This window comes from Desmodus rotundus, chromosome 10, assembly GCF_022682495.2.
Source record: "Desmodus rotundus isolate HL8 chromosome 10, HLdesRot8A.1, whole genome shotgun sequence".
In the NCBI taxonomy this organism is placed as follows: Eukaryota; Metazoa; Chordata; class Mammalia; order Chiroptera; family Phyllostomidae; genus Desmodus; species Desmodus rotundus.
This window is the reverse complement of record NC_071396.1, coordinates 19,223,801-19,248,591: the sequence shown is the minus strand read 5'-3', so window position 1 is coordinate 19,248,591 and position 24,791 is coordinate 19,223,801. Positions and strand designations below refer to the sequence as shown.

At 51.6% G+C, this 24,791-nt stretch overlaps 1 protein-coding gene across 1 annotated transcript in view; it reads right to left on the bottom strand.

Annotated features, from left to right (window-relative positions):
- NID1 (nidogen 1) overlaps positions 1 to 24,791 on the bottom strand; it is a 68,626-nt gene that overhangs the window by 14,088 nt on the left and 29,747 nt on the right. Inside the window, exons 8-12 of the mRNA XM_024561867.4 lie at positions 23,043 to 23,288; positions 21,318 to 21,461; positions 18,527 to 18,652; positions 13,269 to 13,418; positions 12,122 to 12,244 (exon numbers count right to left, since the gene is read on the bottom strand). Of these exons, the coding sequence (XP_024417635.2) occupies positions 12,122 to 12,244; positions 13,269 to 13,418; positions 18,527 to 18,652; positions 21,318 to 21,461; positions 23,043 to 23,288 (789 nt within the window). The remainder of the gene's footprint in view (positions 1 to 12,121; positions 12,245 to 13,268; positions 13,419 to 18,526; positions 18,653 to 21,317; positions 21,462 to 23,042; positions 23,289 to 24,791) is intronic.

Sequence of the window (24,791 nt, the reverse complement as noted above, 5' to 3'; positions counted from 1 at the left end):
CTCCCTCACCCCAGCCCCAATGGCCACCCATCTGCTCTGTGGCTACTCTGAACACGTCATATAAATGGAATCCCACAACACGTGAGCTTTTGCGTCTGGCTGTTTTCACTCGGCAGAAAGTTTCTGATTCAGGTTGCAGCCTCGTTATCAGCACACACTTCCTTCCTTCTGTGGCTGAGTAGCGTGTGGTTTGCCACATTCTGTTTGCCTCCCATGCCTGATTTGATGGATAGCACTGACACTTGTTTTAAATTTAAAAAATTGCTTTTTCTTAAATTTGTCTTTTTCAAAAATCCAACTTCTTGACTACCTACATTGAGTCACAGTCAAAGATTTGGGGACGGAAGGCAGAGGGCACACTCACTGACATGTGTGTGTCTCTTTAATGACACACTCAACGTTTGGCACAAAACATGGCCTCCTAACTCACATCCCAGAGCCGGAAATACTTCCGGATCTGTGGGGAATTGCTGATAACAAGCTGTGGCCTGGAATAAACAACTCCCAGATCCTACATGGCGCTGTGGCTGCTTCCACACAGCCAGAGTCCGGCCAGCACAAGGGCCCAGAGCACAGGCCTGCGGTGCCCCCCACCTGCCCTGCATGGCAGAGCCCAGACACCAGCAGGAACAGCACTGCCCACACCCCGCAAACGGGACGCTGTCAGCTGCCCCTCTGCCAGGCCTTTCCACAGGCTGCTCACTGTGTGAGCCCCCACCCCCTCCCCAGTTAACCCTTTAAACTGCTAGGTGTTTCCTCCCTTTCTCCAGGGCCCTCCAGGCTCTGCCACCGTGGCCTGTCACAGGGACAAGTCCTGCCTGGCCTCCCTGGGCCCAGTCCAGGCTCCGAGGCAGCGAGTGGCTGCCTCTCCGTGGCCCAGGGAATGACCACGGCCCGCCCCCCGGAGCTCACAGCCTGGAGCGAGGGAACGGCGAACACAGTGGCGGTCCAGCCACAGCCTTGACAAAGGGGCCCGGGATGGGACAGACAAGGGGAGGCCAAGATGCTCTCCGAAGGTGAGCGCCAAGGTGCGCGCATGCGCTGTCCCCGGCCTTCACGGGGAGATGCGGCCACGCAGACCCGGGGCAGAGCCCCGCCGAGCTTCCACTTTGGGGGTCATGTTCCCTGTTACGATTACTCAACCCTGCGGTTATGGCATGAAAGCAACGAAGCTTAGTACATAAACATATGAGTGTTTCAATAAAACTTTATAAAAATGGGCACTAGCTAGGTCTGGCCTGGGGCGGGTGGAGGGGGGGGTGCTGTAGTTGTCAGCCTCCGCTCTAGGGCACCAGTTGTGTTGGGGGAAGTTTTATATAAACATGCTAATTCGTACAGTAAAGTGGTACTATAGTATATACTGTAGTAATAGAACACTGACATTGTGTATTTCAAGGATTCTTTCTCTGCGAAATGTTTGTGATTCCACTCCAGCACTCCTGTTGTTATCTGGAGCCTGTCACCGGTGCAGGGGAAGCCGGGATCCCTCAGCGGCAGGATGGCGGTGGGAGCAGTAACTAATCTCACAGCAACGCTCTGAGCAGCGAGGACAACGTGATGAGACGACGCTCACGGACGGAGCGTTCGGTCCCCGCCCACCTTCACTGAGCCGCACCTGCACGAGGCTGAGCGTTCATTCCACACTCACATCGGCGCTCGGTGCACATGTTGCCAATAAATGTCTAAAGTACTTTTTGGCCACGTTGCCAGTGCTCCGGCCGCTGGCTGGATGTGGCTGCCCCTCGACAGCGGCAGCGGCAGTGAGCCTACCAGGGAAGTGCAGTGGAACCTGTCAAGGGAACACTGTGTATGCGTCCTCTCTTGTCCCAAAGGCTAATTTAAAAAAAACCAAAAAACAAAAACAAATCTGATGTAACAAGAGCCAAACAAGGCCAGAAATAAGCCATCTGGTTCAGAATAAAAGTGTTGGGTTTTGTTCACTCTGGGACATAGGGCATTTACTTCAATCTTACATTTGCACAGGGTTTTAGAGTTTCCATACAAGCTGTCTCCATTCACACATTAATTCTCACCATAATCCCGTGCAACAGGCAGCCACACTTTTTACACCAAATGAGAAGGGGCCACAGCCAGCCCCCCAACTCTGCACCCACGACAGCTCACACACACTAGACACATTGTCAGTGGTGATATTTCCAATGGCCAAAATTATCTGGGGCCCACAAACTCATTCTCCTCCCACCCACGTCTGTACACGGTGCTGCCTCTGCAGCCAGCAAACGGCCTGGTGTTCTGTGTACGCTGTCCCAAACCTTTAAGGGAGGCGGGCTCACGGTTTTGTGTTAACACGGTGTTTGGCCGACATTCAAAACCTCAAGTGATCTAGAATTCACAGTGGTACGAAAAACCTCAATAGTGACTCAGGACATGGAAATTCCTGTGTTAGGGACAGCTGAGACATCCTTGGTTTTCTCGGGATGGTTCTCAGCCTGGCCGGCAGCTCCAGTGGGAGCTCCAGGCCCCAGAGGGAGTTTAAGGGCCAGGGGTGGGGGACAGGGGATGGGGCAATAAAGATGCATTTCCTGGCCTTGCTTCCGGTTGATAAAATGATAATCAGGCAAGCTTCTTTTTACTCATTGAGTTTGATCTGCACAGGGAGAAGCTGCAAGACCTGATACTTATCTGGGAACAGCAGGAAGTCTAGGGTGGCTTTTCTTGAGGTTGGGGACAAAGAAAAGGAGAGGAAAATGACAAAGAGGAAGAAATCAGGAAAAAAACCCACATTTTCAATCTCTTGATTTGTATCCCTTTCCCTTGCTGATTAAAGACCCTCGCCTGTGTTATTTTAAATAGCGCTTGCAGCATCTGATCTACTGCTGGGTGGAGGAACTCGGGGAGGAAGGGTTGGTTCAGTTCCTCTTGCAGAGTCTGCACCCCCCTCCTCTGCCAGGTGCCACTGCTCCTGGTGGCCTCTGCACGCGCCCTCCGAGGAGCTCACATGGAGGGACAACCACGCGGGCGCTCAACTGGGGTTCAGACGTCCTGGCTCGTGGCCTCATCTCATCGGCTGCCAGATGGACGCGTATTAGTCCAAGATTGCCAGATTTCCCGGAATGGGGATTTACCAGCGAAGGAGACAGTGTCAGTGTGACGTGGTCTTTATCCTCATGTTCCCGGGGGGTTACTGAGAACACTGCCAGATGATGATGAAGACACCTCTACTTATGAGCGCTCTTCCAGCCTCTTCCTGACACGCATCCCCAATCCTGACAGGCGGGGGAGGAAGGAGAAGGCCCAGAGTGGGGAGTGAACTAGCAACCAGAGCAGGGCGAAAGGTCTGCGGAAGCAAAAAGCCATGAAACCGCAGGATGAGAAAACACACCTCCAGTCTGCGCGCGGTCTCATCACGCAGAACTGGTCCTGGATCCCCCTGCTGTGCTGACATCTCCCAACGTCCTGCCAGTGCAGGTGTCAACATTACTGCATTCATGATGTTTCCTAAATCAGGAGCGCCACGGCCCCTGGCATCCTGACTCTGTGTTATAAGCATCTACCGAAACCTGCCAGGAGCAGGTGCCCTGCGAGCAGCAAGGGTCAGAGCTGGAAGAGGCCTGGGGTGCCCAGGACCCCTTCAGGGTGGCAGTGTGAGTGGCTGGCCAGTCCGAACAGGCTGCGGTGGGTGCAGAGGAGGGCGCCTGTGCCCCGTGGTCAAGGGCTCGCCTGACGCGAGGGCGACAAACCTGCTTGTTCCTAGCGTGCTCAGCATGGGGCTGAGCCCAGCAGCCTGAGTGAAGGGCTGACCGATTAAGGCTGCAGGTTTGCAGGCTGATTTTGGGGTGTCAGGGACGGTGGCCGACAAAGCCCCCTGGGTTCAGGCAAGAGGCCTTGGAGCAAAGACGGGATGGAGGAGCTGCAAGGCCCAGCTGTGACACCACCGAGCTGGGAGTCATCAGCGGGCCACGGGGGCCTGGTTTTCAGGCCTGACCTCCCCCTGGCTGCCTAACCTCCTCTCCTCCTCATTATTCCACCCCATCTTCTGTTCAAATCCTACCCACCCTGCAAAGCCATGCAAATGCTCCCCAGCTCTCTGGGGTCTCTCCCCAGGATCTCCAGCCCCTGGCTACACTTACAGGTTCCCTAGGAATTACAAACGGCCCCATTTCCTGCCCACTGATAGTGTGAACTCCTCCATGCTGGGACCTCACTGTTCACAGGCTGAGCACAGCGGTGAGTGCGTAACAGATGCTTAAGAAACACTCACACTTGGTCCTGGCTGTGGTACCAGTTAGCTGGGGGCCTCGGGCAAGTTAGGTCTCCCTAAGTCCCTCATCCACTGACTAAGACTAGCTGTCCCCCAGTGACACACAGGCCAGCGATGGGTGCCCTGGGCACCAAATGGGGAGAGTGTTTCGGGAGGGAAGGCGGGATCAACTGTACCAGGTGTGACTGGGAAAGGTGAGGTCTGAGATCTGAGCAATGGGCATCACTGGGGACTTTCCTGGGGTAGCTCTAGGGTGGGGGTGGAGTTGGGGGCAAGGGCACAGCCAGGTAGCAGTGGTTCAAGAGCAACAGGGACTCTGGGAAGAAGGTAACCATCCCGTTTTAGAATCTAATTACGCACAGATTAACTAGACACCGACCCTCAAATCTGTGGAAAACATTTACAATGAAGTGAGGTGACAAAGAGTCCTGTGAACCCCAGATACAAGCAGGGGAGGCCACAGCAGCAGCCGCAGGGATCAGTGCCTGTGAGGACAAAGTGGAGGGAAGCAACAGGCCTCTGAGAGTTCTGGGAAATGGTGAACCCCAAACCGTTAAGAGCTCTCAGAGAGCAAAGCGGAATGTAGCCCCTGAAGTTCAGAGGGCTTTCCTACCCACTTGGGAGGAAAAGCTTCAAGGGGCTGGGAGATCTACCCTGCAGCAATTCTCAACACTATCTGGCTGGCAGGGCCCCCCAGTGGGAGCAAGTGCTGGGAAGGGAAGCTCAATCCAGCCTGATGAAGACAGCAGGGAGAAGGAAGGAGACAGCCAGATACAGGTGGGGGAGGGGACAGAGCCAGGACATCTTGATGAAAGTTGAAGTATTTTTAAGAACTTTGCCAAGAGAACAAAAGAGGAAGCTCTGCCAGTTAGAAAAGGTATTTGAAACAAGCTCCTTTCTGATAGTTCGGGAACACAAAGCTTCACATAAAAACAAGCAATAGTAAACACGGAAGTCAAATCCAATATAAAGTAACAATAAGCAAAAAGACAATAAAGAGTAGAAAACAACCCTACAGACAATGAAAGTGCAGGAAAGACATGTAAACTGGACAGATCGAAACGACAACCTTCTATTATTTCAAAATAACCAAAAAGAGTAAGAAAACGCTATAAAACATGAAAGAACAAAATGAATCAGAATTTGACAAACTCAGGAAATGAGGCAACAGAATTCAGGAAAGAAGTAGAAATAAAAGAAAAAAATCATGTCAGAAATGAAGACTAAACTAGAAGGAACATAAAAGTGAGGAGACACAAGACATTATGCTTTAAGAGGAGCAGAGGGTGGAGATGAGGAAAATGCTTGAAGCCAGAAAGAAATGTGATAGAATGAATTTGAGAAGCGGACCAAGACTGGGGACAGGCAGGGAAGGTTCAACACAAAAAATGGGAGCCCCTGAAGAAGTAAACCAAACAGAGGAAAGAACAAACACTGACGCTGTTAATTCAAGAAAAAAAATCCTGATAATAAAAAATAAAGACTTGAAATGACAAGGTGAAAAAACACACAGTATAATTAGTGATACAGACTCAGAACGACCAACGCCAAGCCAGATTCTAGTGAAACTACTGAACTTCTGAAGGAACCATAGAAGGTAAAGAAAAAGTCCTTTGAGCACCTAGGTTAAAAAGGGGAAAAGTGTCTTTTGGCTATCGTTTGCATTTGTGACCATCATACTTTATGTCAGAAGGAATTTGAGACAGTCAAGGAAAGAAAGTGAACCACACAATATTGCTTGCATGAGCCCTTTCGAGGAATCAGCCAGAGAGGAAGCTTCTGACAATCACGTAACCAGAGGACACTGACTTAAGGACCAGTAACAGGCAATATAGTTCCTCCTTGAACTAAGACCAAAGGAGGGTTGAAAGGGAGAGAATATAATGGCTACACGCTCAGGCAACAGAGGTGCAACCATAAAAATAAGGTGGGGGGATGCAGAGAGCAGATGCAAAAAGCTTTTCATTGTTCTCAGAAATTGTACTGGTGGTGGTAGCGTTGGTAGCGTTATTCTCAGACTGTTGGGTGAGTGTGTGAGATAAAGCCAATAAGGAATCGTGGTCTATTCTAATCTCATCACTGGCTGCAAGAACCGGGATTCCCCGCGGAAGAAAACAGCTACAGATACAATCCAGAAGCGGTTAAGAAAAATCCCATAGTTGTGAATTTGGACTGGAAATATCAGCGTGAACTCATAAGGTGTTCCTAGCTCTCTGTCTGAGCATCCCTAGTGCTGAGATTGTGGCCCTGCAGTACCAGTTTCCATTGAAAAAAACCAGGGCTTCATGGAGAAGTGGCTGGCTCCAGTTCTGAGGCAGGAAATACACATGAACCCACTCACCTTGTCATACCAGAGAGCAAGCAAGCTATCAGAGGCTACTAGGGTCGAGTCAAAAGGACCAGGGGGAAAAGGGGGAAGGGTTTTCAGGAACAACTATAAAGGACACATGGACAAAACCAAGGGGGGTAGAAGCAAGGGAGGGAGGTGGGTTGGCTAGGGTTTGGGGGGAGTGGTGGGGGTTAATGTAGACAACTGTAATTGAACAATAAAACATTTTTTTTTAAAAAAAAGGACCAGGGACCAACTGAAGAGGTTCCATGGGCCAAAGATGGGAGGGACTCTGAGCCACAGGAGTATAATAATGACAACCAACTGAGGCCCATGAGTTTACAATGGTATTAGAAACCTCAAAATGAGTCGGTCACCTTCATGGCTGATTAGGAATTAATCTGTTGTCCTGACAACTAGCAAAAAAGGGAAAAACCCAAGCATTTGTCCTGCTTTTCATGAAACGTGCCCCCAGGCAACGAAAGGGTAGACGAGGGGAAGCGTTTTTTAAGTACTCCAACTAACAAATGACAGAAAGAGTCAACACAATTAGACTATCACGTTTTTCGCCACCCAGTAGAAATAAAAGGACCTACGCAATGCGCGTCAACTTCAACCTGTAAATGAGAACCGACAGATCCAGAATCTTACCGTTTGCCACTCTCTAGAAATTAATGGACCGAGGCCATAATCATAAATGGCTCCTACCGACACAAAGCATGAGGTGAGCAGACTTTAAGTGCTTCGGATGTAAGGTGATGTGCCACCTGCTGTTTTGCCGAAAGGACTGAACCTGAGTCTGATCAAGCCCCTGACGTCCACAAATGTCAGAGCGGACCAGCATGTTGAAAGCACCGTGAGTGAGCGACAAGCAGCAAAATCCAGCCCGTGGGGAAGTCCATTGGCTCAGTTGTGGGTTCTTCAATACACAAAATGCAAGGAAAAGGAAGGCTGGAGGAGGGAGCTACAGACAGGAAAATGAGGAACACTAAACCTCTAGTGTCTAGGAATGCACACTATGATAAACTATGAAGAAATGCCAGGACGTGATTATTGTAAAAGTTGAGGAGGTGGCTGCTTTGGGCAAAGGAAGGCTCTGACTGGGCCAAAGCACCTGGAGGGGCTGCCGGGGCTGCCGGACAAGTCCTACTTCTGGCCCTGAGTGGTAGTAGCTACAGGGGTCAACGTAGAATGACTCCTTGAGCTATACATTTGTTCTGTATGACTTTCTGTATCTAAGTTTCATTTTATAAAGAAATGGTAGGAAAAAAGGGCATGTGAGAAGAGGAAGTGGATGCAGTAACTCCAGAGGGCCTGTCTGAGGAATTAAACTACGAAGGGAGGACGGAAATGGGACGGCGTGAGCGGAGGGCTGGGGTCGGGGAGTCTTGTCTTTCAGATGAGCAATATCACAGCCTCTCTGCAGGCAGACTGGAATCTCGCAGCGCAGCCTACAGCTGGGACACCGGCTTCATCTCAGACAGCTGTCTGGCACGTTAAATGAAGGTTGACTGGAACTTTACGATTTGTAATTTTATTTAATTTATAAACGTGTTTTGACGTTATAGTTATAAAACAAGCTGGTTCTTAGATTTACCCATAATAAAAATAATCTAAGCCAACACAAGAAGCCTTAAGAATGTTTTTCTTTTAAAAGCCTCTTACTCAATTTTGAGAAAATTTCTATTAAAAATTTTATATAAAGAGTTCAAGAAATCTTTTTGTAAAACTAAGAAATTACTCAGGCCTTACGTCCGTTATTTATAAAACAAAGGAGATGAATTCCAGAAATTCTAGAGCCCCTTCCAGCTCTAACTGGGAAATTCAAGATTTTCTAACGCAGGGTTTGTTTGAAATAAAGTGCAAACGGTAACACAAACAACAACACTCTGTGTTTTCTCTCCTAAGTGCTCCTCCTCCCTACTTGCTGGACTCTCGCTGCCCTCTCTGTGCGGGTGTGCGCCGAGGAGGCCATGCTGGTGCGTGCGTGCTGGAGCCTGCCGTGGAGAGCGGATCCAATCCCACAGGTGCGGTATCTGCCCTTCAGCACCACGCTTCCCATGTCCAGCCCAGGACTTCTCACTCTCCTCTTTGACCCTCTCATAGCTCCCCACATTCCCCAACTCGCGTCCTGACACTCCCCAAACACCGTCCAGGTGAGGCCAGAGGCCCTACGTTCACCCAATCTCCATCTCCTGGTGGTATTCTCACGCTTATGCGGTGCCTTTTCCCACTGTTAGATGGTCAGCCTGTGGCTAATGGTGTCAGCAGAAGCGACAGCACTGTCGTGTCAAGATTAGGTTACAAAAGACTGTGGCTTCCCTCTTGGGTCCTCTCTCACCACTAGCTCTGGAGGGAGCGGGCTGCCAGGTCTCAAAGACACGTAGGCAGCCCTGTGGAGACCCCTGCTGTGAGCAACTGAGGCCCTCAGTCGCCAGTCCGTGAGGAACCAGGGATGCTGACAGCCCGTGGACCCGTCAGCCCCAGATGGACCTCTGGGAAGACCACAGCTCCGGCTTATGTCTGACAACAGCCTCGTGAGAGACCCTGAACAAGAACCCCACCTAAGCTCCTCCCAGGTTTCTAACTCGCAGAAACTGTGAGATAATAAATGTTTATTGTTTGAAGCTAATTTGTGGGATAATTTGTTACACAACAAAAGATAACTAATATGGTGGCTTTCAAACTTTCCGATAATTATCCACAAAAATACAATTCACTGGGCAATTCAGTACACACACACACTCTCTCTTTCTCTCTCTCCCCCCTCTTCCATGCGCTTATACAGGCATATATACAAATATCGTTTCATGAAACAATACTTCCTCCCACCATGTACTCCTACTACACTCTCTCCACAGTCTCTGATTGCAGCCCCTCGTTCAAGCCGTTCACTCAGTCCCGCGTGGGCATTTTATGTTTCCTTACAAAGGGTCCCACACAGGTAGGTTTATTTCCATACAAGCTCGTATTTTATACAAATGGGACCATACTGCACCTATCCTTTATAAGTTTTCTTGTTTTGGCTCAACATGTTTTTGAGGTTTACCCATTAATTCTAGTTCTTTCATTTTTAATGTTGTATATTAGTTCATCGTATGAATTATACCAAAACTCATTTGTCCATTCCTCCCGTTGACAGTCGTTTAGACTTTTTTCGGTTACAGACAATACTGCATTTCTAGTGCACATTCTCTCTCGAGTCTATAACTAGATGTAGACTTTCTTAAGGGAACGAAACTATTTACAGACACAATCCCAGCAGGTAGCTGTTACTGGTTTTGTCATTGTCCGTCTTTCTGTCCCAGCCTGCAGGTCTGGATTTGTCTGTTTAGTCAACAGAGCCTTAGCGAGGGCACGAGGGGTCAGGTTCAAAAGAACAAAACAAGAAATAAAGCTCTACCCCGTTTTGAACTGCAGACGTGAAGCAAGCTGAAGGAGATAATGAATACTAGTCACTTTTAATAGCCGCTAGAATATCTTGACTCAAATTATCATGAAGTCTTCTCTCTGTGACCTGCCCATCAGAATCACGGGCAGTACTACAGTCTTTACCCATATTTTCAGGAACAAAAGTTGGCCCTCCCTGGGTTCCTCTAGGCTGGGGGTCCGCAAACTTCTGCCGAGGGCCAGGTGGTCAATGTTTTAGGCTTTGCCAGCCTTTACAGACTCTGCCACAATCCCCGGACTCTGCCTTGGTGGATAGAGAGCAGCCACACACTACGCATATGCTAATGATCACAGCTGTGGTCCAATAAAACTGCAGTCACAAAAACAGGAGGTGGGCGGGACTTGACCCACGAGTGGTAGTTTGCCGATCACTATTCTAAGCAGAAGAAAACAATTTACACCAGCAACATGTACTATTACACATCAAAATTCTAAATTTTAATCTGATAGTTTTCTCCTTTTGGATGGGCAACTATCCTAAAAACTGATCACACCCACCCAATCCTGCTGAGAGTGTGGGTAAGTACCGCTGGTAGGAGTGCAAACGGGTACATTTGTTTATTCCTTCAACAACTCCAGACAGCTGTGAGCCCCCCCACAGGCGACATACTCCACCAGACACTGGGGACATACAAATAAAAGGCACATGCGCCCTGTCCTCAGGGCACTGACAGGCTAGCAAAGGGGACAGACATTGCTTTAGTTATTAATTGCTTTAAAAAATGGTGAGATGGAACTTTCCACTTATCGCTTACTGAAACATTGATAGTGGCATACACATATCTGGCCAAGAACAGCAGCAGCAATTAAAAATAATTACTAACACGACAGGCTAACTCCAGTCTGAGGTGTCCAACACTCCACTAATCTCCTGACACACCCCATGTGCTCGGAGGACGGCACCAGGTGGGGTCCACCCGACAGGCCTGGGTGGGAGACTGAGCTCTAGGTCTTCCTACCCGCGGGACCTCGACTGTGCCTTTATCTTGTAAGTTTTGGCGTAAACGGACATAGTACTAGCACCTACTTTAAAAAGATGGTGATAAACAGGGCATGAAACAGTATATGCAAAGCACTGAGCACACAGTAGGTTCTACAAGAGTAGCAGCCAATTGCACTCATCTGGCAGCATGTGTTGAGCACCTCCCGAGTCCCTGGCACTGACCCCAGGCTGTCACCATCCTCATGACCCAATGAGATTCCACTCAACTCTCAGGTCAGCAGGCAACCTTAGAGGCTGCACTGCACAGCCCGGGTATAACCGGTACTACGAACACTTCTGTGGAGGCCCAGCTGCATCTCCCCGCCCACTGGTGAGTCTTCACCTTGGCCTTCACCCCAGCCTTCACCCCAGGACCCTAGGAACCTGTGATGGTTGCTGTTACGTGCGCACTTGATGGGGCCACAGAGAGCCCAGATACGTGGTTGAGCATTACTTGGGGTGTTTCTGTGAGGGGGTTTTGGACGAGAGTAATCATTAACTCTGCGGACTGAGTGAAGCAGATTGCCCTCCCTCGTGGGGGAAGCCTCATCAGACCAGGAGAAAGCTAGGACAGAACAAAAAGCTGGGTCTTCCCCAAGCAAGATTCTTCCCTCCTGACCACCTGAGGATGGGGTCGTGGGCTGTTTCCTGCTTCAGACTCAAATGAAAGCTCTGGCTTTTCCAGGTCTCGAGCCTGCCAGCACCCACCCGGGAACGGCTCCAGCAGCTCTGCCGAGTCTCTAGCTGGCTGGAGGCAGATCTGGGGACTTTCTAACCTCCATAATCATGTGGGCCAGTTTCTTATAATAAACCTCTTTGATATGAATATACATATTTATACACACGTATTGCTTCTGTGTCTCTGGAGAAGACTGGCTGCTCCAGACCAGGTCACCAGGACACCAGACCCCAGGCTGCCAGTGCAGCGGTGGTTGGTTTTGGTCCCTGTCTGGCACCCTGTGGTTGAACAGTACACACCTGCGTGCCCGTTCACTGGGCTGCGCTCTGATCCCCTGCCTCCAGTCCTCAGGACTCCCGTGGAGCCCATACTTCCCCACCTCACCTTCCCCCCAGGGCCACGCCCTCAGCACTCACCACAGGCACTGCCCTGCCAGCTCCGAGGGTCCTGAGACCTTACCTCCAGGCACGCAGCGGAAGCCGTCTCCCTGGTAACCGGGTTTGCACTGGCAGGAGAAGGAGCCCGGAGTGTTGTAGCAGAAGGCGTCAGGGTGACATCGGCTTGGCTGGCATTCATCCACATCTGTAGGACAGCCCCCAGGCCCAGGACAATGAGATTTCTTCCGCAATTCGCAGTTCACACAGAAATTTAAGCCACTTGTTCAACTCTAGAGGATCCTGCTTCTGATCCGGGAACAGCGATTTAGAACTCACTCAACGTTAATTATCTAAACGCCAAGTCCCCAGTTTCTGTCTCGTGCATTTACTAGTGTGTTTCACCTGGATGACAGTGTTTCCATGAAAAGTCAAGCTTGCAAACGAACAAAGGGAGGATTCTTTTGTATCATAAGATGATTCTGCTCATGATAAACGAGAGCTTCAAAACTGTCTGAGTGTTTACAGACAGACTAGTAACTGCTTGACAGGAAGACCTCGGAAACCAGAGAAAGCGCACATGCTCAGCAACGACGAGGCAGTCTCTCGGAAATTACGATCTATCCTAGAAAAGCCTGGACCTCTCAGACATACTTTGTGGCGTAAACTAATCTTGCCAAACGAGGGACTGGAGCGCTGTGTTGACAGCCACCCGCCTAGAGCCACCTGCAGCCAGCGGGGACAGCTCCCGGGTCTGTGAGGACTCTGTGGGGTCTTGTATATGCACCTCTGACTCTGCTCCCACTTACTCAATACGGAGACTGCACCCCTTCTGGAGAGACGACTACAGCAGGCCAGGGGGGTGACTACACACATCTCATTAAGTAAACGGCCAGACTGTAAGCTCCGAGAATGCGAGGATGGTTTTCTTTTCATAAAAGACAGGCACCCTCCTCAGTTCCTAGCAGACAGCAGGTGTCTAATTGTTGCCTCAACAAGCAAGTCACACGGACGAAACAGTAGGGGGAGGCCAAGTGTCTTCTCCCCCGAGAACAGCCCCCAAAGGAAAACGCATAGTTCAGATTAGTAGAGACAAAAATGCAGCTCATTTACCATCAGAGTTGGGCCAATAGCTCTTTTACACTCGGGGGAGTCGGGAACTAGCACATGGCAGGTCCCACATAGGGCATTTCCCAGGTTATGCAGAGAGGAAAACCAGGGTCACCACGCACCTTGGCAGGCCCGGCCGTCCCCAGAGAAGCCTGGCAAACAGGAGCAGGTGTAGGAGGAGCCTCCGGTGTAGACGCACTGGGCCCGCTGGGGTATGTCACAGTCGTGCAATCCGGTGGTGCAGTGGTTGATGGGGCGCTGGTCCACGACAGCTTCGAACACAAGGCACACAGTGTTGGCAGGGAGGCCCCTGTGACGTCCCCTGTTCCCTCCCGGGTCCTCCACACCAGTGGTTTAGTCCACTGGGGGCACAGTGCCTGGACCCCAGACCTGCGGGCATCTCTCAGGCATCAGTCCCTTCTCCCCCTGGGCTGGAACCTCCGGCTCTCCTGCCTCCTCCCCGCTGATGCTGCCTCTGGTCTGTCCTGGCACACCACCTCCAGGGCCGTCCACGAGGCCTGGCTTTCACGCTCAGTCTCACCCCAGGGCTCTGCCTCAGGCCACTCTCCCCACCAGGTCTCACACCCAACACCCCTCCTCTGGACGTGGAGGTGGAGCGTCGTGGGTGCACACCGTTGCTAGGGCAGCTCTGCCAGGGAATGCCTGGAGCTAAGGCCCTGAGCTTCCGAACGGTGTCCCACCGTGGCTCACTGGGCAGGTGGGACAGTTGCTGTGAACGCTGAAGCCAAGGGTGGCCATTTCCCACCAGGGGAAGAGAAACGAACCTCCAGGGCAGTGAGGAAGTCTGGGCCTTTGGAGGACGCAGCCCTGGGTTTCTAGCAGGTGTGCACGTGCCCGCCACATGGCCTTGTGAGAACCCCAAACTCTCGGAGCCTCCCTTCTCCCCAGTGGAACAGGAGTTACTTGCAGCAGGCTGAGCACAGGCGGGGACAACAAATGGGACTCCTGTCGTCTCAGGGTCCTGATGGGAGGACTCACAGAATGGGGGCTCAGGAAGTGGGTGGGGGACATGGAGGCGCGCCAACAACCCCATCGGTGCTCTGGCCTCGAGAGAGAAACCAAGGGCTGAGAGCGAGGGGCGGTTTCCAGTGGCTGGTTCAGTACTCTGCGCTTCCCAAGGCGCCATTTAGCTGCTGGTCTTAAAGCTCTAAGGCCCAGGACAGAGTCCCACGCCTCGCCACGTCAGAACGAACCTTTCCTTCCCTCCCAGGAAGCCTCAGTGTCTGCACATCCCAGAGGTGGTGGGTCTTCCCAAGATTAATCCCGTTTATCTTGCCTCCAGGGCTTTGTGGCAGAGAGATGTAAGCGCTGCCAGGGACAGGTCAAAAAGGGGACACTCTTCAAAGGTCTGTGCCAAACAAGAGATCAGCAAGTACTGGCAGGTTCAGGTCCAACACTCAGCAGCTCAGACTCCTGAGTCCAGGATGTTGACAAACTCCCGTGAGACTGGCACCATCACGCCACGTCTCATGGGCCAAAGGGTTGCGGGACTTTAAATTGCTACCAGTGGTCCCAGCTCCTGTCTTGCAAACAGGAACCCAGGAAGCTACCAGTGCAAGGACACACTCCTGTTTCTGTGGACCCTGCTTTCTTCTCTCCCCTCCTGTCATTTCTAATGCTCTTCCTTTCTCCAGATACTCCCCCCACCCCACTCCTTCAGCTCACAAAGTGGGAACGGGAACATTCTCAAAGAACTGTGACCCAGAAAGGTGGGAGAGGTCTATTCAGACAGACAACCACCAGCAGCTGGATCTCCCTGCACTTTCACTTCCCCATCCCTTCCAGCAAGCGTGTGCCTTTCATAGCTTGTAAGAGATCAGTTTGTGTCTGCTCAGAGCCTCCCCGTGCCCCACCCTTACAGACGGAGGAGGCCCGCCTGCAGACACTGGAGGTCAGGGGGTCCCCTGCCCGGCCCCCCTCTTCTGGGTGTGTTTCCATAATCCTCAAGTTGTTTGCAGAAAAAGGTAGTTTATAACTTAATTTTTTAAAATCATGTTTTCCTCTCTGTAAGACCACTTCTCATGCCAAAGGAATTTTCTTCTTACATAAGCTTTAAAAGTCAACTTTACAGTTTACTTCTACCTTTTTCATTTTTAAAATAAACAGGGCATTTTCTAGCTACTGTTTCCCATCAATGACGAGGAAAGTCTTTCCTTAGGCCCTTGGGGGCCCAGGGAGTTCCCCCCGTCCTCACGCAAACGGACTTTCTGGGTGGCCTTACTGGTTACGTTCACTGGAAGAGGAGTCACTTTAAAACGGGGACAGCCCCTGCCCATCACGACAAGAGAGAAGGCGCCGCCCCAGCCACCGAAAGGAGACCTGATACACTGGGGGGGACACGGGTGCGCCCGGCGAGCTGTCCTCAAGCTCCTGACCCTGCAGAGAGGCAATTTCCCTCAACTCTGACCCCGGCCCCTCAACCAATGGGACGCTGCAGGGGAGGACGCCGTGGGATGGAGGGAAAAGTTTTGGAAAGGAGAGAAATTTGGGCTCAAAATGGGAATTAAAAATTACAATTAAATTGTAAGGTGGGGTTTCACTTTTTTAGGACAGCGCCTGATGGGGAAGGAGCAGAACGGGTGGCTGGCTCTGAGATGCTGCTACCACCTGACAGTGGTCCCTGAGACACCCACAGGCCCGGTGGGCTGGGAAACGGGGGAACGAGGGAGAAGGAAAGAGATGCTGGGGAAAGAAGTCTAGACAGGAAGGGCAGGGTGTAAAGAGCTCCAGGTGGGCACTCTCACATGGCCTGTAGTTACTGAGAATAAGATCATAAAAATGAACGCATCAAAGTAACCTTCCCCACAATATAACAGGGAGTCAGGGAGAGCAGGAATGCTGGGTGAGGCAAAGCTAAGCCTGGCCCCATCCCACCTGACGGTGCGCAGGTGTGTGGGGCTGCACACGTCACGAGGACGCCCGGAGAGGGTGCAGTGGGGCCTCGCATTTCCCTGCACTCCCCACGCCAGGCCACACATCACAGGGCTGAGTCTGCGCAGAGAGGTGTCAGGGTTGTCACATAAAGCTGATTGACAGGTGAGCTGAGGCCAGTCTGGTACATGAACACACTTTGTATGTTCCAATTAGCTGTAAAAGTTTTCACCCAGCAGAAGAGAGAAAGCCACAGGTGTACAGAAGATGGCAAGTACGGAAGGCACAAAGCAGCCCTCCCGTGATGGATTCCAACGAACAGGCAACGACCTCTGGCAGCCCCAGCCCTCATAGCTGGCAGCGCACACTGCTGGCTTCTCAAACAGCCTACATCTTCCTCTCCCATCCCTGCTCTGACCCAGAGAGAAACCTTCCCGGCCCACCCCTCCAGCTGGGAGACTGTCTTAAGGATTCCAGGAGAGGGGCACTGACCACTAGGTTACCCAGTGAGCAGCCAGAGCCCCGTGTTGGGCTGCGCTGGGGCTGACTTGGTTGGACCCAGGGAGCCATGTCCCTGCACAGTATGTCTCAAAGGAGCAACCACAGTGGGGAGGGCCCAGGGGATGGAGCAGCGCAGGGTCTGAAGGCAGAGGGAGAATGGGGAGGCATCCCCGTGCTAGGTCTTGGTGGAACTTCATGATCTTCAGGTGGTTTTCACACTTGTTTCTGAACCATGGGATCCATTACTCAAACAAAATCTCACTCAGAAATAGACACACATAAAAATGGAAGCATGGAGGTTGGGGCCAGAGGCCAGGAGTCTGCCCACGGCCTCCTTGTAGCCTCTCTGGCAGCTCCCGAGGCAGCTCCAAGGGCTCAGGGACACACTGAACCTGTGATCCAGTCCAATCACCTCATTTTACAGGTGAGGCCCTGAGGCCCAGAGGCCCAGAGAGGTTAAGTATCTTCCTCAAAACCCAATGCCTATGAATAGACGTTTGCACCCACCCCCCAGCCCCTCCAGTGAGTGTGGATATCAGGAATGGTTGGATCCAGATACTCAGGACATCATGCCCCACACATACCTGTCCCAGGGCCATGCACTTCACCACCCGAGGGGTAAAGGATCCGCTATCCAAGTTTGAGCCAAAATGTAATATAAATGTTGCTACCAGGAAAAGCAAACCTTTGAATCTCTACCTCAAAAAGCAGAGAGGGGCCCTGGCCAGGTGCCTCAGTTGGTTGGAGCATCACCCCACACACCAAAAGGTTGTGGGTTCTATTCCCAGTCAGGGCACATACCTAAATTGCAGGTTCAACTGATCTATGTTTCTCTCTCTCATTGAGGTGACCCCCTCCCCCCACACCTTCCTCCCTCTCTAAAATCAATAAACATAACCTCAGTTGAGGATTTAAAATAAATAAAAAAAACAGCAGAGAGGGAAATCAGGCCAAATACACAGAAATTGTTGTTCTCAATTTTTTTTTAAAAGAGCGATGTAAGTTTAGCAGAGTTGCAATCTCAACTCTGTGCAAAGGGGACTGGCCTCTTTCAATTCACAGATGTTTGGGTCACACTCCAAGTATGAGAACTGCCTGTTCCCTCCAGCCCTCTGGACGCCACCTCGCCCTGTGACCTCGGCAGCCTCGTCCCAGCTTCAAGGCGGAGCAAACAGAGAGCACACCAGGGTTGAGCAAACAGCGAAGAAGGGCAAGGAGAGGGTCACTGAGGCCGTAAAAGAGAAATCTGTTTTAAATTGGGAAGAAATGCTGAATTCAGATGGCCCATTCAGCATGCTGCCCTCCAGACTGGAAATATCCAAGAATCTTTGAACTTAAAAGTCTTGGAACCCACAGGTCAAAGTGCAGCAGTGGGAAAAAGCGGGAAAAGTCAAACAATCTGGTTCTTTGTGGATGGCGCATCATCATCATCACCAAACCATCATCAACCCAAAGCAGAGTTAGCCTAACCCGTAGCCTCGACTCATTTACTTCGATAAGGCTAGAAAGTTCTAGTACCACTGCGGTTTGCAAAATTGAAGTCCAGCCGCAGGACGGTGCCAAACGGACTTTTAGATGTAAATCAGGAAGAGGACAACCCACGGCGGGAAAGGACCCGAGGGCCTGTAAGGTCCTGGAGATTCCACAGGAATCCCAAGGCCAGGGAGTTAAGGGAAAATGAGTCTAACTGTTTTCACAGCTGTTAAAAGAATAATGAGAATCAAAAACAGTTTTGTAAGCATAGAACATAATACAAAGCTTGCAACCGGTGAGGTGACGGTGCCACCAGCGTGAACAGTAACAGCGCTCCTTCCTCGCGCATGTGACTCCCCAGGGAGTTGCAGGACAGGGACTACGTGGGATTCAACTTTGGAAACTTCCCACAAACTGCAGAACCCAGCACCGCCACCTGCAGTGACACCTTTCCGCAGGCACCAACACACACCCCACGAAGAAGGGGTCAGAGACTCCAACCTCCAGCGCTTACCCACACACGTCCCCTCTTCCGAGAACCGGTAGCCCTGCACGCACTCGCAGCGGAAGGTCCCCGGGTGGTTGTTGCAGACGGCGTGGCTCCCGCAGGCCGAGGGCTGCTCTGAGCACTCGTCGATGTCTACAGCGAAGTTTTAAAAAAAGGAGACTTGTTTTACACCTCTTCACATCACTACACATAATAAAATAGAAAGCACTTTTGCCTGCGCGTGGGCCTAAACCCAGGCAAAAGCCCAAACCAAATGGTGTTCAGCTTTTTGAAAAAACATTGCAATGAATGTAAATGAATGCAATTTCTGTGAAATGATTCAGACACGAGATCTCGGGCAAGATGTCGGCTCGGGGCACAGCCGGGAGGCTACAGAACGGAGTCCCTCCTGGGGCGGCCGCTTCCGCCAGCAGGAGCAGGGTGGAGGGGGGACTCCTCCAGTGTGGACTCCACAGCTCACCCCAGCTGCTGTACCACCTGCAGGGACAGAAAAGCCCCTTCCGGCTCCCCTGCGCCTGTGCCACAGCTCACAGCACACTCCCGCGCAGGTGTCTGGACGCAGTGTGCGCACGGCAGGGCCCCGAGGCTCCCACGCCACCGCCAAAGGACAGGAAAACATCACCCTGGGAACATTTCCAAGCTCCACTCGCCCTGGGAAGCCTTATGGACAGGGAATTTGTGTGTTTTGAAAAAGAGGGCCCTCGACCCTCACGGCCCACCTGGAGAACCACTGGCAGACAGGGTGTGGGACCTGTGGGGGGCAGTCCCAACACAACCCCCACCTCCACGCAGGTCCACACAGAGGACCCCTGCTGGCGACAATGGGCAACTTCCCCACTGATGTCTCCTGGTCCTTGCAGCTTGGAAATTCTCCCTAAAGTCTAATTTAAATCCCCCCTTCTCTAAGTTGAGGCCAGGACTCCAATTCTTCCTGCAGTGAAGTAGCGAGTCGGTGATAACTGTCCCTGAGGAAACATCACAATCTGCCTGAGTTATTGTTATTGCCTGGTATCTGGTCGAGCACTTCTCTGGGAAGACACTTCCTTTCGCACAAATCACTCCCTAACCCGACAGGGAAATGCTGGATTATTCTCGTAATTAATCACTACTCCCTTTTTGAATATCTTTTTTTCAGAGTAGCTACTTTTCACATGTTTTCAACAACTCTAAGCTTCTCCAATTTGTCCCTCCCAAAGGCCAGGCACTCTGAGAGAGAAGTGTCGTTGTCCGTTTGTTAAATGCCTGCGCACACTCAGTCACTCTCTGACAGATTGTCTAAAACCATCCTTACAGACGCCCAGGTGAGAAATACAGGGAAGCCATTCTGCCAAGCGCCGGAGCTCTGTGATTCAGCTGGAAACCTCCCCACATTCCCGTGGAGACACGCCCACCAGTCCTGCACATGTCACCTGCCATCTTATCAGTGCTGCGCACACTGAATTTCATGGGCTCCCACTCGCTCTCTCCTAAGGCCCTCTCCAGGCCAAAATAATACATGAAGTGATCTGCTTAATGCAATTTCCGATCAACAGCCCAGTGTCTCGGCGCATTAACACTTTGAGGCGTGTTCCAGTGGCCCAGAACAAAGCCTGGCCTCATTGGGAATAAACCCGCATTCCACTGTGCTAATCTGCCAGAACGAGGACTAACCACAGGACAAAGGCAAGTGCACACAAGGCCACCTGTCCTGTCGGGCGAGGACACCCGAGGGTGTTACATGACAGCGGCAGATCACGTCAAGCACAGCCGGCTGTGCCTTGTGAAGCGAAGCACTTCATCGAGTCAGGAGTCGCTAGGTGCCCCTGGTAGCAGATCACGCTTTAACAGCAAACATGTAAATACCAGGCTGTCTACGTGAAAATATTTGAAGTTGAATGCTAAGTTCAACAGGAAGACAGCATAACACACACACTGGGGTCACGGACTTGAGTTCCAATGCTGTCAGGGGCTCACTTGAACAAGCCTCAATTCCCACCTATAGAAAGAGGGATGGATTTCCCATGCAGTGGGATGGACGCTATCAAAACAACAGAAAGTAAGTGTTGGTGAGGATGTGGAGAAATTGAAGCAACCCAAGTGCTCGTGGACAGATAAATGGATTTAAAACTTGTCGCAGATCCTTACGCTGTAACACCACCCTGCCTTTAGAAGGAACGAAGTTCCGACACACACTCCAGCATAGACAAACCTTGACAAAGTTCTGCCGAGTGAAATAAGCATGTTCCAAAAGCACAGTTACTGTGTGATCCCACACACACGAGGTCCCTGCAACAGGCAGCTCATAGCAAGTAGCACGGTGGTTGCCAGGGGCTGGGGTGGGGGAACGGGAGGTGGTTTAAGGGGAAGGGAGCTTCAGTTTTGCAAACGAACAGAGCTCTAGAGAGGGCTGGTGGTGGTGGCTGCACAGCACAGTGAAAAGCGGTTGCATGGTAAATTTTATATGACACATTATTTTACAGTGGCCAAGTTAAATGCCATGGTGTCTGCGAAGCAACTCACACCAGCATGCCTGAGGGTGATACACTCTGAGAGCTGCGAACAGCGCTGGCTTGAGGTTCCCTTCGCTCCCGCGTGGAGTGTGCCTTACACAGGCCACTCTGCTGCTTGGAGTCGGTACATCGGCCCCGCGGAACGGGACAGTGCCACAGCACTCCCGAGGGGACGCCGAGTGGCACGCCAGTGCTCATCTCAGGAGCCACGCGTCCCCTCCCGGAGCAACTGGATCCCACGGTGAGGCCTCTCCCCCACGCCCGGCCTCCCTCCTCCCCTCCCCACCGTGTCAGAGGAGAGGCTGTACCGTAGCAGGCGCGCCCGTCTCCTCTGAAGCCGATGGAGCACTCGCAGGTGAACTGGTTCCCGGGGCCGGGCCGACAGGCTGCGTTGGTGTCACACCCGTGCGTGCCGATGTAGCAAGGGTTCTGCAGGGCGTCCGGGGAGCCTTCTGTGAGGACAAGAGACATCAACCTCAGACGTGCCCACAGGTTCCGCCTCCACGGGGTGGGGGGGGGTGGGGGGGGTGGGGGGGTGGGGGAGGAGGGCAGGGCCCCGCCCGCAGAGCCGCAGGGTCGAGGACCGGGCAGGACTCAGCAGGGGCCGCGCAGGCGCTTCCACCGCAGCATCTTCCCAGCCAGCATCTCCGCCTCACAACTGGCGGTAAGGCGATTTTGCTATAAAAAAGACAAAATCACGACACAAAAAAGAGGGACCTTAAGGACATCTCAAATTAAAAAGACCTATTGGGAAACAGAAGCCATGCGACTACATCTGCGCGTGCGCAGGGTCGGACACCACTGGGTTCTGGGATGGAACGCAAGCCTCCCGGCTCCTGGGGCCGGCCGCCCTCCTGCTCCCTAGGCCCTTGTTTCCAAACAAGAAACAGCAACAGCGGGGCAAAAATCGTGGCGTCTGGAGGAAGTGCTAACTGTTTTAAGACCACCACTATTTAACTCTCTCCCACTGAATGACCAGCGGAGGAAGGGAATACGCAAAGGCGGCCCTTCGCTTGGACTCCAAAGCCATTTCGGCGCTCACGGGGGTCCCCGAGTGGGCGCTGCAGGTCACACAGCAGTTTACCTCTTTTTGTGACCAATTAGGTGTACAGTGACAATGTTTGCGGCAAAAATACCGGGCAGGAGACCAGCTGCCTCAGGGTTGCAAACGGCATCCCTTGGCCCACGCCTGTTTTGTGAACCAAGTTTCACCGGAAGCCGCTGCACCGGTTGGCTTGCCTTCGGTCTCTGGCTGCTTTTGTGCTAAATCTGTGACAGACACTGGGTGGTCGTTGGCACAGCCTAAAATAGTCATGATCTGGCCACCTAGCCAAAAAAGCGCCATCCCCTGATGTCTAAAGCTGTAGTTGTTGAAGGAAGGAAAAGACACCATCCCTCCTTCCGCCCCATGGGGCTAAAGAAGGACAAACTTGATCAGCTGGAGAAGTGACCTGGGTGTGGTGAGAGAACCAAAATGACCAAGAAGGAGAAAGGCCTTTAACGCCTGGACCCCAAATATGCAGAACCCCTGGGGCATGAAGACCGGGACCGTGTGAAATGACACAGATGTCACAGTAGCTCCCCAAATGCCAGCTCCTTCTGCACGGCCAGAAGCACCCACGATGTGCGGGCACTGGGCAGTGTGTGGTAGCCTGCGTGCCTGGCTTTCATCAGGTTTCATTTAGATTTCCTCGGGCCCTGAGCACACATTCCTTTCGGGGTTGGGTATTAGAGTGTTTTAAAAGCCCTGCCAAAGCCAGCCGCAGCCTTGATGGCCGGCTCTATAAAATAACTCACAGGCAACCACCCTCCACTCCACCGCAGACAGAACCATGAGGAGGGCCTAGGTTAGCTGAACATGGATGGGCAGGCTTCATAACAATCACAGATGACAAGACATTTTTTTTCTGTTAGGAGACATTCTTGCACAGTTTTCTTCTTACTGAGAGTAAGAGACAAAAAAAACAGTACGTCGCAGAGCACACAGACAGACGTGCAGACCCACGAGGCCCACCTGAGCCGCCGTCTCTCACCTCGCACAGGCCCGATGGAGTTGCTCAGGGCATAGCGCAGGATCCTCTCCTCCTGGTTGTACAGGACAAACACGCTGTCTACCGAGAGCTGCTGGGTGCTGGGCGGGGCCAGCCTGGACCTGTCGTGGACGCACTCCTGGAAGGTGATGGTCTGGCGCCACTGGTACGTGTGGACGCTGGAAGGGGCAGCCCCGTCCCGTGTAGGCTCTGTCACGGTGTACTCGCGGGTGGAGGAGGATGTGATCACTGGGGGCAGGAGGGACACGAGGCAGGGAAACAAAGGAGAGAGCGTGAGGATGCAAGAGGCTCTGTCCAGGGCTTCACAGCCATCAGCAGCATCCCCTGCTGCAAAGCTCCCAGAGGAGAGAGCAGGAGGAGCAGGTAAATAGGACAATTTATTTCAACATGGAGACTCTTTGTGCTACCTAGGTTTCCTGTACGACTATTGGTTTATTTGCATGTGTGACATTTGTTGCTTTTTCCCATTACCTGCTTCTCTGTAAGTTCCTAAGCTGCCCAGAACCAACCTGAAGATTCAGGGCTCCTGGAAAGAGCACTCTTGGAAGGAGATAGACCTGAGGTCACACCTCGCGCCATCGCTCACAACCTGTGTGATCACAGGCCGGTCACTAAACTTCTTTAGCCGCAGTTTCTTTTGCAGCACAGGCTGAGGTGAGGATGAGATAACGTATGTGAAGTTTCTGGAAATGGGCTAATATGATTAAGATCAACCATCACTTATGCAGCAACCACCATGCGACTAACACAGTGCTAACTGCTTGACAGAAGTGTCCTCACTTAGGACTCAATAAATGGTGGTTACTATGTATAATCCGAGATTAAGTAATTCACTGATAGTTTAAAAATAAGACATTAAATGGATTTCAGTGGCCAATTCCTGACAAATTACTAAATGCTGGGAGCAAACCTCACAGAAGAGAGACAGTCTTTCCCACTCAGAAGAGAGCCGGCTTTTCACCCCTACCATGAAACTCTCAACTTCCTATTTAAAAAAAAGTATAAAAGACTCTTTATATTTGTGTGCCCTGCTGCAGTTCAAAATAAAGCCAGAAGATAAATAAAAGATTAGTGGAAGCTGCCTCCCGTCCAGCTCCCCCCGTGCTGGGCTGCCAGAAACACCGTCTGCCTGCAGGCGACCGCAGGCCGGGGTCCTGCTGCTCACCCCACCTGCCCGTCACCCACCTCAGCCCCGGAGAGCCCGCCAGGCCGCAGAGCCTGGCTAACTGGTGCAACCTTTCTACACGGCAATTTAATAAGAGCCTGGAAAAGGTTCTTACTGTTTGACTCAGCACTGTTGTTTCTAGGAATTGAGTCTTAGAAAAGAATCAGAAATTTGGTCCAGATTTATGATAAACATGGTTATTTCAATTCATTATGAGAGGCGGGAAGTGGAAATAACCAAGTTTTAGGAAGTGGAATGGTTTAAATTAATAGCCATACAATAGCATCGCATAAATTCATTAAAAAGTGTTCTCAAAGCCTACTTAATAAAACCATGAAATATTCAGGATTTGCCGTGAACTGGGAAAGTGAAGACAGGATAGTGCGGTGTGACTGCAGTTTCACTCAATATGACTGTGTACCCGACTGTGGATTCCATGGCGGTACTGCGTCCACGTTGAGGTTCCTGATTTTGATAACTGCACTGCCGCCATGTAAAAGAACGCTCTCGTTTTTAGGAAAACACGGGAAGTATTTAGGGGATAAAGGATCGCGCTGTCTTGGGGG